Here is a 13,012-nt window from a genome sequence, read left to right as displayed (position 1 = left end):
TTAGACAAACACCTGTCAGGGATGGTCTAGATAAAATTTAGTTCTACCATGAGTTCAGGGGACTGGACTCATGTCCTAATATTTAACCACAGAATAGACATTGTGGCAATTCCAGCTTTCCCTTACTCACAATTTGTCTCAACTCTATCCTGGAGGGGACAGATGGAAGGGGATAGTTTGGTTTTCTTGTTCATTTAGTCCTTGGCCTCTGACAAGGTGGGTCAACAAGGGTGGCAGATGCAAAAGTGCCATGTTTATTGATTGCTTGTTTGGTTTATTCATAAAATGGCAAATGTACATGGTCCTATCTACAATATTTAGCACTTGGTATTTTAACCTAATAATTTAACTAAAAACAAGAGACTGCTCAAATAAATTTACCTATCCAGCCCCAATACCCTTCAAGCAAAAGTCTATATGAGATGAGAACTTGCACCATGCCCTAAAGACCACTAAGCTTTGGCTCTGTAAGGAGAGTTCTGCTGGGCAAGTTCCAGAATCAAGGACCCTTCACTGAGACAGGTTGGTCACAAGTCCCGTTACCTATATTTGGAAATTAATACCTTATGTGTCTCTGCTGATCTCAATTCTTGTGGCAGTACATGGGAAGGAAGACAATATCAGATAACTAGGATGCAGGCTATGGGACTTTCAGACTGAAGTTGACATCATGAATAGCAAGCACATACAGCTGACAAAGAAAAGGCATAATGTATGTTTTGTGGCCACATATTGCTCTAGCTGAAGCTTCTGAGTTGTCTTCAAGTATAACCCCCCATGGGGGATGCGGCAGTAATCTATCTGAAGATGACAGAAGTCATGGATCACTTGGACAAGACTGAGCTGAGAGAAATGTTGCCAACACCTAGCCAGATGCAGAAGGAAAAAGGTGTTCTTAATCAACAAAGTTACTTGAAATTCCAGAAGCAGTTTATCCAAAAAGCACCCCCAAATCACAAACCACTTGAATAAAAGTTGGACAAAATCCCACAACAATGAATGTCATTGTCTTTAATATTCTCCTCGAGATCCTTCCTCCACCCGATTAGCATTATTACATCCAACCCAGATTAAGCCTCAGACTGTTTACACTCATCTAGTTCCCAATCAACATTAAATCCTGGGAAATCAAACTCAACACCTGGGTTTGATAAAAGAGACAGCTGTGTGTTATCTACACGTGATTGACACTCTGCCCAAAACCTCTCTCTCTCAGTAGTCTCATATATGGACAGAACAGGAAGAGTGTGGTTTTATGATGTGCTTGTGTCCAGCAGGAACTGGACTGAAATTATTGCTATATTTCACATAACCCATGGAAAACTCTTCACATAGTAACAAGTCTGGAGCATTAATGATGACTGCAGGAAACAATCAGGAGGTAGAAGTGGTTGGATCTGTAGTTCATTACTCTTTCCCTGAGCCACCAGTCCATTTACATTCATGTTGATTCTTATTTTAATTAAGTTTTCTAATAATTTTGAAGTGTTTATAAATATTTCTTTTGAACTGCATGATGCTCTGCTTTGAACTTAACTTGTATACATACAAAATTAGCAAAATAAGTTGTAAAGAGATTATATATCAAGGTTTGTTTTTTTGTAAATTTAAAGCTGCAATCAATAGTGAATCATAAAAACACAAGTTATAAAAACCATAGTATGTTACCAAAGGCCTACATTCTTAAAATAGATTTTACATAAAAAAAAATCAATATTTAATTTTGTCTTGAAACACAGGAAAAATATATAGTGCCTTTAGTTCCAAAGGGATTTTCAAATTTTTACAGATCCAATAAAAAAAAAAATCATTTTGTGCATCTTCGAAAACTGCCCATTTGGAGCGAATGCAGTACTTGCTTAACACCACAATGAAACACTAGCATATAGATTCACAGAGGAAGTAAAAAAAAAATAGCATATGCAATTAAAACTTCAGAAAAAGATTGGCACACAGAACATATTTAATTAAACTGGATTTAATCAGAGCATAGCTCTGCTCTTGCAAAATGCTATGAGATCTTTAATAAGTGCAAGTGACTAGGCTTTGGTTTCATTTCTTACAAAGCTGAGGCATAGGTTTGCCAACTTTGAGTGCAGAAAACTGAACACCCTTGTCCCACCCCCTGCCCTGCCCCTTCTATGAGGCCCTGCCCCTGCTCATTCCATTCCTCTTCCCTCCGTCATTTGCTCTCCCCCACCCTCGCTCACTTGCTCATTTTCATCATGCTAGGCAGGGGGCTTGGGGTGCAGGAGGGGGGTGAGGCCTCCAGCTGGGGATGCGGGCTCTGGAGTGGGGCCAGGGATGAGGGATTTGGGGTGCAAAAGGGGGCTCAGGGCTAGGGCAGGGGGGCTGAGGGCTCCAGCTGGGGGTGTGGGCTCTGGGGTATGGCTGGGGGATGAGGGGTTTGGAATGCATTAGTGGGCTCCATACTGGGGGGGTAGGGCCAAGCGGTTTGGAGTGTGGGAGGGGGATCTGTGCTGGGACAGAGGGTTGGGGGGCGGGAGAGGTTAAGGGTTCCAGCTGGGGGTGCGGGCGGGGGCTCTGGGCTGAGGCAGGTGGTTAGGTTCAGGGAGGGAGGAGGGCTCTGGGTGTGGGCTCTGAGGTGGGGCCAGAGATGAGGAGTTTCGCATGCAGGAGGGGGCTCAGGGCTGGGACAGGGGGTTGGGGCATGGGGGGTGAGGGCTCCAGCTGGAGGTGCGGGCTCTGGGGTGGGGCTGGGGCCGAGGTGTTCGGAGTGCGGGAGCGGATGTGGGCTCTGGAAGGGAGTTTGGGTGCGGGAAGGGGCTCAGGCTCCTGGGCGGTGCTTATCTTCGGCGGCTCCCGTAAGTGGCCAGCACGTTCCTGCGACTCCTAGGTGCAGAGGCAGCCAGGGGCCTCCGCATGCTGCCTTCACAGCTCCCTTGGCTGAGGTTCCTAGCCAATGGGAGCTGCAGAGTCAGTGCTCAGGGCCGGGGCAGCGTGCAGGGCCTCCCTTGCCATCCCTGTGCTTAGAGGCTTCCGCGAACCGTGTGGAGCCAGGGCAGGCAGAGAGCCTGCCTTAGTCCTACTGCGCCACTGAGTGGACTTCTAAAGGCCCAGTCAGCAGTGCTGACCAGAGCCGCCAGAGTCCCTTTTCAACCGGGCATTCCGGTCAAAAACCGGACGCCTGGCAACCCCACATTGGTTCAGGAATAACTCAGAGGGAAGCATGTTTCCTACTGCAACATTCAGAATTTACTGTGGAAGTCTCCCATCTAAACAGTGATTAGACACATTTAAGCCCGGACCCTGTAAATAGATGTGCACCCAGCCACACCTGAGCCTGGACAGAGATCCACTAAGGTCAGACAGTGTAGCCACGTCTGTTTGCAGGATCAAGACATTAACTTGTAAGATCTGGCAAAATTTGAATCTGAAATGATATGGCTGTGGACTATATTGCCTGGCTATACTGGAAGGAGGACAGGAGACACTGGATGTGGTTTAATCAGGCTGAAAACTTTATTAACAACTGTCTGGAAGAACCCGGCAGATAAAAGTGTACAGTGCATGCAAATCCATGATCATTTCAATATCTACCTGGGGGCCTTCTGTCAGCCTTACCTCCTTTTCCATCCTGGTCCCCAGCCAACCTGCTGCTGGAACCTTACTACCCTCCCTTCAAATAAATGTTAAGTTGGGCTATAAAGAAGGGGGTTGGCTCTCTGCTGTGCCAGTCATAGGAGCCCCCACTCCCCACCCCTTTTCCACTCCATTAATAAACACCTCCTTTAATCCTTTACTAAATCATTTATCTGATCACTGTATCCCTTCCCTATGGAGCATCTGCACTGGACATCCGCCCCACACTTACAAAATGAGTTGCAACATTATAGCCTCACTCCCATTCTGTGCTGGACCCAAATGAGCCCTTCCACCCGAACCCGCTGTGGGGAAGGCGAAAAAACTCCCACTCTGCCTTGGCCAATTTGGTGGTGAAGGAAAAATTCCTTCCCAGCCCCACAAGAATTTAAAGGCCAGCACAGTGCCCGCAGCGGATTCTGACCAAACCTGGTATTTCACCACTTTCAAGGGTGGCAGCTGTTCAACTTGGGCCAAGTGAAAGAGGGCTTCTCCTGTCTGGCTTGCACCTATATACTCTCCCCTCTCCTCTGGTCACTTGGCAGGGGGAGGGATGAGTCAGAGTCCCGATGTTTACCCGTTCCGCACCTGCAGCAACATACGTGCCTCTGCGCCCCTAAAGAGGTATGCTAAAAAGGTATGCCCCTTCCCCCAGCAAGCCAATTTCCCCCATCCCCACTTAAAGTGCAGTGCAGTCATTATTGATGACCTCCAGCTGCTGATCAACTTTGAACAGTACATTGTACATATTTTAAGTTACACTAAAGCAATAGACTATTAAAATTAAAGCCTATGTAATGACTTGTACATATTTCCATATGGAATGTTCATACAAAAACCCTTTCCAATTCTTAAATGCATACATATTGTACTTATCCTTTATGAGTGAGATTCTATACTATGCTTCTAAGAGGTGCCCAGGGGATGGGAATGCTAAGGTGGCTTTAAGCTACTTTATTCCCTCTTTATCCGGAGCTGCTCTATGGGCTGGAGAGGACCGCAGCATAATTTAGACAGCCCTGGGATGTGTCTATATAAGTTACTGCAATCTCTAGGTTTGCCCTAGGGGCCACAGTGCCACCCACAATATCCACAGCATGGTATGCTGCAGCCCTGCTCCTGACATGCCCCTCCCAGTCCTAGCCTACCTCCTACTTCAAGGAGTGTGAAGGGATCCTCAAAGCACAGCCTTACTCCTCTCTACTGTAGTGCTTGTGCTAGTGGGAATCCTCACCTGGAGGGACCAGCGGATTTTACGGTCTGCTTTTACCCAGCATAGCGGGGCCAGAGCAGGGGTGAGGATTTCCCCTCATTATTTTAGCCAATTAATTGTCTGTACTAATATGATAAGCAGAGAGTTTGTCCTTTGTACACTCACATACCATCAAGCTTTTAAACCTATCCCATCAATCGCAGAAACAGGCACAGCAGCATGTAAGTAGAGTCCTACCTGGACACAAAATTTGCATCCACATCCGATCCACAAATATGGTGCATGGATATCCACAGATTTGCAGGGCAAATAAACAATCTCTATGACTCTGTATTTTTATCCCTAAATGACTAAATGCTTTACATATGATATACATAAAACCAGTGGTTCTTAACCAGATGTACACGTACCCCTGGAGTTATGCAAACGTCTGCCAGGGGGATACATCAACTCATCTAGATATTTGCCTACTTTTACAACAGGCTACATAAAAAGCACTAGCAACATCAGTACCAACTAAAATTTCATACAGACAATGACTTGTTTATACTGCTCTATATACTATACACTGAAATGTAATATTTTGATTGATTTATTTTATCATTATATGGTAAGAATGAGAAAGGAAGCAATTTTTCAGAAAGTGTGTGCTGTGACACTTTTGTATTTTTAGGTCTGATTCTGTAAGCAAGTAGTTTTTAAGTGAGGTGAAATTTGTGGGTACGCAAAACAAATCAGACTCCTGAAAGGGGTACAATAGTCTGGAAAGGTTGAGAGCCACTGCTTTATACCACCAAAACTAGCAGTACCTACCATGTCATGGATAGAAATGTGACAGAATATGTTCAAAAATCTTTAAACCCCAGTTGCATAAAACACACATAAGTTTGAAACAAACAAACTGGCTCATTATCACATTTCAAATATTCTAATTATTAAAGGGTTTATCCTACAAAATATTTCTCATGTGAGTATTTCTTACCAAAGTCATATTTTAACTCCTTAAGCTATTAGCATGGCTGGATTTTGTTTCCTTTTGTGAGCAATGTAATGACAAATTGCACACAATGAAGTTTGTAAAAATAACTCTAGATTTAAGGCATTTAAAATGCATGATTGACTTGTCATACAAAAGCACTTATTCTACCCAGAAATTGGTGTTCATCACCCAAGCACTAATACAGAGAAAATTATTCTTAAATTCTGAAGAATCACTGCCCTAATGGCTCCAATCTGCCTTCAGAACCACACAGTAGATCTCCAAAATCTGAAAGAGTTCAGGTATAGATGGACCGTCAACAGCTTTAACACTAGCCTATTGATGTGCTCATTTCACCCATGCACCAGTGTGGGGGGATAGGTCCAGCCCCACTGGTAGGGTTGCAACGGAAGGGTGTGCTCCAGAGGTGGCCATGCCATGCCATGGTTCCTTTCTGGTCTAAGTGCCCCCCAAATTTAACCATTTATGAATTTATTATGATGGCATCTGAAACAGACATATCTGGGCTCAATACAGAGGTGACAATCATGCAATCCTCTCAGTCTGCAGCAGACCTAACACTGATTACACTGAATTGTTCACAAAGAGTGTGAATACCCTTGGTCCTGTGATTGCAAATGACAAGACACAGCTGATATGATGGGGAATAATTCAGGCAGTGTGCTAATATGGATATTCAGCATCCAATAGAGCGCTATCTGGAAAGAGTTGTTCTACACATCCTTGCCCCTTCATGTCTTCAAAGTGGTGAGGGTACAAATGGCTTTGTAGGTCATGACTGAAAAATCACAACGAGCTTTGCTCATCTCTGTAGTGCTAGAAAATATATTTGGATCATGGCTTTCCTGTTCAAAACTCTCTCTGTGGACATCAGACTCTCGAATGCAATCACATTTTGAGGGTTTATTTAAATTATATATACAGATAATTAAAACATAGTCCCAGATCAACAAGTATCAGCACAAACATGAATGCACTTCAGATAATGCAATCCATTCTCTATAATCTGTTCTGACTAGTGAAGAAATGGCTAAGAACCCAATTCAATGCCTACATTCCACAACTAGGCATGCTCTAAGGAAAAATATTCCCCAAATACACACTGGATAATGTAAGGATTAAACGTTGGCCCCAACTGGCAGAAGCACAGATCTGAAAAGCTATCCATGCATCCCCAGATCTTGCATCTGGCTCTCATTGAAGAATGTTGTGTAAAATTCCCTAGTCCTGATCATGTGCAAATTTCTGCCAGTAAGTTATGCACAAGTATGTCCAAAAAGAGCAGAATCAAGCCTTTTTGATCTTTGTATCTAATTGGATGGGATCCTATGAAATGTTTTTCACAGTACAGCCATTGCAGACTAAAGTTACCCGGCAGATACAAGTGTTTTAGAGTCATTTTTCAAAAAAATAGCATAGGTCGGATTTTCAAAAGCATTCATTGTTGGCTGAAATCTGCTCCTGTTAAACTCAATGGTAAAATGCCAGCTGAATGCTTTAGAAAATCCGCCCTATTTTCCCAGTCCCCCAAATTATACTATATTCTTTATAGTATAAATAGACCAATGCCCTGAAGAACGTTGAGCCTAATCTTATGATTATTTATACTAATGAAAATCCAGAGCAGTTCTTTTGCTTCTGTGAAGTTACTCGGGTCTGACCAGTGTACAGGAGTGCAGAATTTGGCCCTTACAATATAATTCTAGATGTGAGCCAGTGAACAGCGATAGCAGACAGTACAGAAGGGATGAGGTATGGAGGAATGAGGTCTACAGCAATATAATCATGTGGTTACTCAGTTCAGATATTTGCTTATATAAGTGATTCAAACTGAAAACAAAAATTGGGCCAAATTCTTTCATGGTGCAAATAAGCAAAATTGCATTGTAGTCAAGTGATCTGTGCCCATTTCCATTAGCAGATAATTTGGTCTATTGTTCTCACAATATAAAGGTACACTCCTATTCAAAAAATTTTAACAACCTTTCTTTTTCCTAAGTATTAAATGAAAGTGCTAAAAAACGCTCTGCAACTAGTTAACTAACTAGTCACCTGATGGAGGTACCAATACAGTATGTTTGACCATTTTATTCCAGTGTCAAAGGAAGCAAAAAAGAGAGTCTAGGTACATCTTAAAAACTAAAAGGGCATGATAAGATTCAGAATGAAAAATTTAACTATTTTTTAAACTCTTGGAACACTGGCATTTTCCAGATTGCCAACCAATGGAACATTAGGAGGAAAGCATATTAAAAAGATAGTCTCTTCTATAGAATGTTTATCAAAATCTGGATTTGTAACAGCCCTTTGCTCTGGGGAGTTTTATATAAGGACCCTACACTTCTCCTCCTCCTTTTCCCCATCCCTCCTGCCAGCCATCAACAACACCTATTAACTTATAGATTCATAGATTTTTTTTTAAGGCCAGAAAGGATTATTGTGATCATCTAGTCAGACTTTCTGAATAATATAACTACAGTGGGAGTTATTTTTATCCTGTGTAAAAGCATGTGTGAAGGGGGGTACGGCGATATAGCTTTCAAAATTTCAGATCTCCAATACAGATTGGAGCCAACAGTGGAATCTGTATCCAATTTTGCATTCTAGACTTTACAAAATTCCAGTGTGTTTAGCTCTGCATCCCATTTCTCATAAAGCTTGCATGTGTACTACATACAATAAAACTATATTTAAAATATTATTTAGGTTGCAAAGTCAAGCACTTAAAAATTAGGAAATGCCAGATTTACGTTTGCCTCTGCAACCTTAATTCTGCCCCCTTGTGCATCCATCTTCCATCCTGAGATATTGGGCAGTAAACCTGTCACTGGTCTAGGAATGAATATTGTCCATTTGGCATCTCAGACCAGCATTACTTTGAGAGGAAGTTCCACATTTGGGATGTGGGTGCCGTGGAAGGAAACATTTCCTTATCAGATTGTTTTAAAAAGAAAACTGATAGCTGTTTGAATCTGCTCAGACATTTGGAATGTTAAAACCAATTCTGCTGGAGACAAATTAACAGGTAGAAGGCAGGTAACATGGTCTAAGATTCACAATGTATAATATGGCTGTGGAATATTACATGGACAGCACTATCATATATGTATATCACATACACCCGTTCTGCAAAATTAGGGCAGGAGATGCTTGTTCAGATTGTTATACTATCTATAAGGAAGAGCATGTATAATTCTTGCCCGAGGAAAAAAAAAACGTGTAGTGCTGGCCATATATAAAAAAGGACAATGATTCTAGAAGATATAATGGTTCTGTGCAACATATAAAATCATAACTAGATGGAAACTACTGACTCTGACCTAATTCCCATGATATAACTATATACCAAGGGTGGTCAACCTGTGGCTCCATGTATAGGGACTGCGTCCGGAGCTGGAGCGACAGGCACCAACTTTCCAATGTGCCGGGGGGTGCTCACTGCTCAACCCCTCGCTCTGCCACAGGCCCTGCCCCCACTCCACCCCTTCCCAACCCCTCCCCTGATCCTGCCATGCCCTCGCTCCTCCCCCTCACCCCCAGAGCCTCCTGTACGCCACAAAACAGCTGATCGGAAGGAGCTGGGAGCAGGGGGGTGGAGCTGATGGGTGGGGGTTGCTGACGTATTACTGTGGCTCTTTGGCAATGTACATTGGTAAATTCTGGCTCCTTCTCAGGCTCAGGTTGGCCACCCCTGCTATTTAGCAAAGTTTATAAGCTTTCCCCTTCATTCCATAACTATGGGCTGAATTTCCAGCTATCTAAAAAAAAAAAATCACATTTTTCTTAGCCTGATGCAGGCGTTTCCTATTCTTCAGATGCCTTTGAATAAGAATTGTTATGTGGACCAAATTACAAGAAATTCTTTTTGGCATCACAAACCCTTTGAATACATGTCTAAAGCAATGTAGAAAGATCCAATTTTCAAGCAGAATCCACAAAGGGCAATTTTTGACCTGTGCTAAAAAACTAACTTTGAACAGTGCCCCAAGTCTTTTAGCAAAAGCTTTGAAGATTCCAGCACCCTTGTGGAAAACATTTTAAACAATTTTCCAGGCTTCACCGATGCTAATATGAAAGAAGCAAAGAAATGCCTTACCCCACATTAACAATTATAGTACTGACAAATTAGTGCCACTCCTGACAAAAGTTTTCTCTTTCAGTGGACATGGGACTTATAATGCTATTTCCCACAGAATAAAGGCTAAATATTTGTATGGAAGTAGCAATGGGCGGAGGGGCAAAGGACAGAGAATGAGGGAAGTAGAGATGTAGTGCATAGCATTTGGCCAGCAGTTCCTTTCAATTCTCTAATGATGTACAAAGACTGAAAGTGATCCTAAATGCTTTATCCCCACATTGGCTAGTATAGTGCAGTTTCACAATCCTGCTTTTCTTCCAACCCTAATAAAGTCTTGATCACACCCCAAGCATTACAACCGCAGCAGCAGCGAACCGAACTCTTCATCCCAAACTCCGCTCTCCGTGCCACACCCCCATCCCTAGTCCTGGTCCCAGGCAATAAGCATCATTAGCTAGTGGGCCTCAGTGTACATTTCTGCAGTTACCAGCAGCAGCCACTGCAGAAATGCAAATCCAAGCACTGATCTGAAAGGACAGAGACGACAGCACAATCAGACACTGCCCTCAGCTTCAAATCACTTGCAATACATGGCACAGAAGTTAAGAGACTGCAGGGATTCACTATTTCCATCCATTATAGATTATACTGTTGGCTACAGGGAAAAGTATAAAAACTGAAACCCACACCTTAAAACTGGTTATTTCTGATGCAGCCAAAAGAAAACACCACACACAGTATGTCACACCTTTTGTCCAATCCACCAGCCCTACCCTCCAAACACACACAAGAAAATAGTATACAGTGAGGCAAGGACACACCTTACAGAATACAAAGCATCTGGATCACATTAAGAGCTTTGCATGTAGTCAGTTACCTATTCTGCCATTTCCATCCAAAAGTGAATAGGCCTGGAGGGTGGTTACAGGAAGAGAAAATTTGATTCTCCTCCTCAGGCCACAGTCTCAATCTGTTTAGTCTCATCACTCACAGGAGGCAATTTAGTAACATTACATTTGAAGCCTGCTGCTAATGGAGAAGGATAGAAAGTGAGGTCACATAGGTGTTGTTTTGCAAGGAAGAACGGGGGGAAAGAGATAAAAGGTTCAAGAGAGAGACTGGTTTCCAAATATGGCATCCATCAATGCCCTGAGCCCCCAACATCTTTCCCTATGTAATCAACAGTGTAATAAATCTACCAGTTGTCTCTCTAGCCCACCAACACAAGCATACACCTGGCCCACTGGAAGGAACAGTGTAGCTAATTATAAACACTGTGCTTTCCCACATCAAAACGCCCCTCCACAGCAAGATGCCTCCCATCCTTGCCCACAGTTCAGCAACCACCAGGCAGATAGGAAGATAGCAAAAGGAAGATAGCCCAGCTGGAGAAACTGGAGAAACTGCAGGGGGTGGAAGTAGCAGAGGAAGAGGCAGGTTGCTGCCTAATCCCCAAGTGGCAGGACTGGGTTTACACTGAGCCAGGTGGGGGCAGCCTGGTATTTTTTGAAGGCTCCGTCCTAGGGAAACCCCACCCATTACCCCTCCCGTAACGGGCGGGGTTTTAAGGCCCCCAGAGGAATCCCTTCCCAAAATGTGGTGGGTTTTCCAATGGCAAGGTCTCCCCTCTTCTAACACACCCAGCGGAGGGGGGTTCCCCTCTTCTTCCCCTGCGGGGGGGGGGGGGGAAGAGAGCGAGCCCCCCCCCCCCCCCGCCTCTCCTGGGTGTGGGTCTCCTCAGGTAGGCGTCTCCCGCAGCGAAGGGAGGCGGTTCCCAAGGGTGGGAGAGAGCAGCCGGGGGAGAGAAGGAAGTTCAGGGCCGTGAGGGGAGGCGGATGGGGGTTCTGCAGGGCAAGACCCGCGGCCAGTCTCCGGCAAGGACCCCGCGGGGCTCGGTCAGTGTGGCCGAGCCCAGCCCCGCACCGTTCCCGGAGGCGCCGCAGCCCAGCCGCGCCGCTGCCTCGTCCGCTCTCACCGCCGGGACCGACCCCCCCCGGCCCAGAATGAATGAATGAATGAATGAATGACGGGCGGCTGCTTACTTGAGCATGGCCTCTTCCTTCTCTTCCTCTTCTTTCTGCCGGTCCATCACTGCCATAATGATGTTCCGCTCCTCCTCGGTCAGGTGGCTCAGGTCGGGCAGCTCCTGCATCGGGGGAGGCACCGTGGGTGGGCGAGGGCCGCGGGGCCCCACCGAAGAAGACATTTTTATTTCTGCCTTTTCCCTTACACCTTCTACCTTGGCAAGGCAAAGCCAGTCACGCCTCTCCGCCTCCTCCCTTCACAGCGCAGTCCGCGGCTCCTCGGCAGCGGCAGCGGCAGCAGAGGAGGCGGAGACCCAGCCTTTCATGGTTGCTTGCATCCACCCCAGCCCGGCGGCGGCTGCTCCCTTTGTTTGCCCAGCTCTAGGAAGGTTTGGGGCTGCCCTCCTGCCTCTTGCAGCCCATCCTCCCAGGGTGGGAGGGGAGGGAGAGGGCTCGGGATGACAGCTAGTAGGCTGTGTGCAGCGGCAGGCTGGATGCACAGGGCTGGAGGAGAAGGGCGGATGCTGCTGCTGCTAGCTTTGAGGAGGGAGGGGGGAGTTGGGTGTCAGTTAGGCGGAGTCCAAGCCACTCCGCTCCTGGAAGATGCTCCTGCTGTCTCACACTGAGCACCACCAGCTGTGGAGTCCATGGACCTGAGCCACCCACACCCCTGGCGTCCCCTGACTTGTCCTGAGGCCACACGTTTGCCAGAGTTGCTACTGGGATGATATTTTCCCCTCTCATCTTTCTCAGCTCTCTCTTCCTCGGTTAAGGGCCATGCACCTTGCCAGTCTCCTCAGCTGGTGCCCTGCCCCCTTGCCTACCTGCACTTTATCGCTCTGCCTAAGCTTTCTCACTGCAAACCAATGCCACAGGCTTTCACCTGGCTCCCCCACTTCAGGTCAGCACCATGGCCTGGAGTTCCCCAGCCTTGGGCTGGTGCCAGGCCCTCTCCATCACTTTGTTGGACACTCTCTCCAGTCCCCGCTGACCACAGACTGGCCCACCACATATGCTGACCATACTCCAATGACTTAGGCTAAGGCTGCAGGTACTCCATCTGGATCCTTGCTTTGACCCAGTCCTGTATTTAC

General features: G+C 45.6%; 1 protein-coding gene across 46 annotated transcripts in view; it reads right to left on the bottom strand.

The window, feature by feature from the left end:
* The window catches only part of RIMS1 (regulating synaptic membrane exocytosis 1), a 489,881-nt gene extending 477,472 nt beyond the window's left edge, over nucleotides 1–12,409 (bottom strand). For 24 of the 46 annotated variants that reach the window (XM_043542468.1, XM_043542478.1, XM_043542474.1 and 21 more), the window contains exon 1: nucleotides 11,937–12,408. In XM_043542468.1, coding sequence (XP_043398403.1) covers nucleotides 11,937–12,100 — 164 coding nt within the window. In that variant the 5' untranslated portion in view covers nucleotides 12,101–12,408. Of the gene's footprint in view, nucleotides 1–11,936 lie in introns of all 46 variants that reach the window. The other 22 variants (XM_043542476.1, XM_043542483.1, XM_043542495.1 and 19 more) reach the window with 3 other exon arrangements.
* Between the last annotated feature and the right edge of the window lie 603 nt (nucleotides 12,410–13,012).

The sequence above is a fragment of the Chelonia mydas genome, chromosome 3, assembly GCF_015237465.2.
Source record: "Chelonia mydas isolate rCheMyd1 chromosome 3, rCheMyd1.pri.v2, whole genome shotgun sequence".
NCBI classification, from domain to species: domain Eukaryota; kingdom Metazoa; phylum Chordata; order Testudines; family Cheloniidae; genus Chelonia; species Chelonia mydas.
Note: the sequence above shows the minus strand (reverse complement) of the source record. Positions and strands in the feature narration are given on the sequence as shown.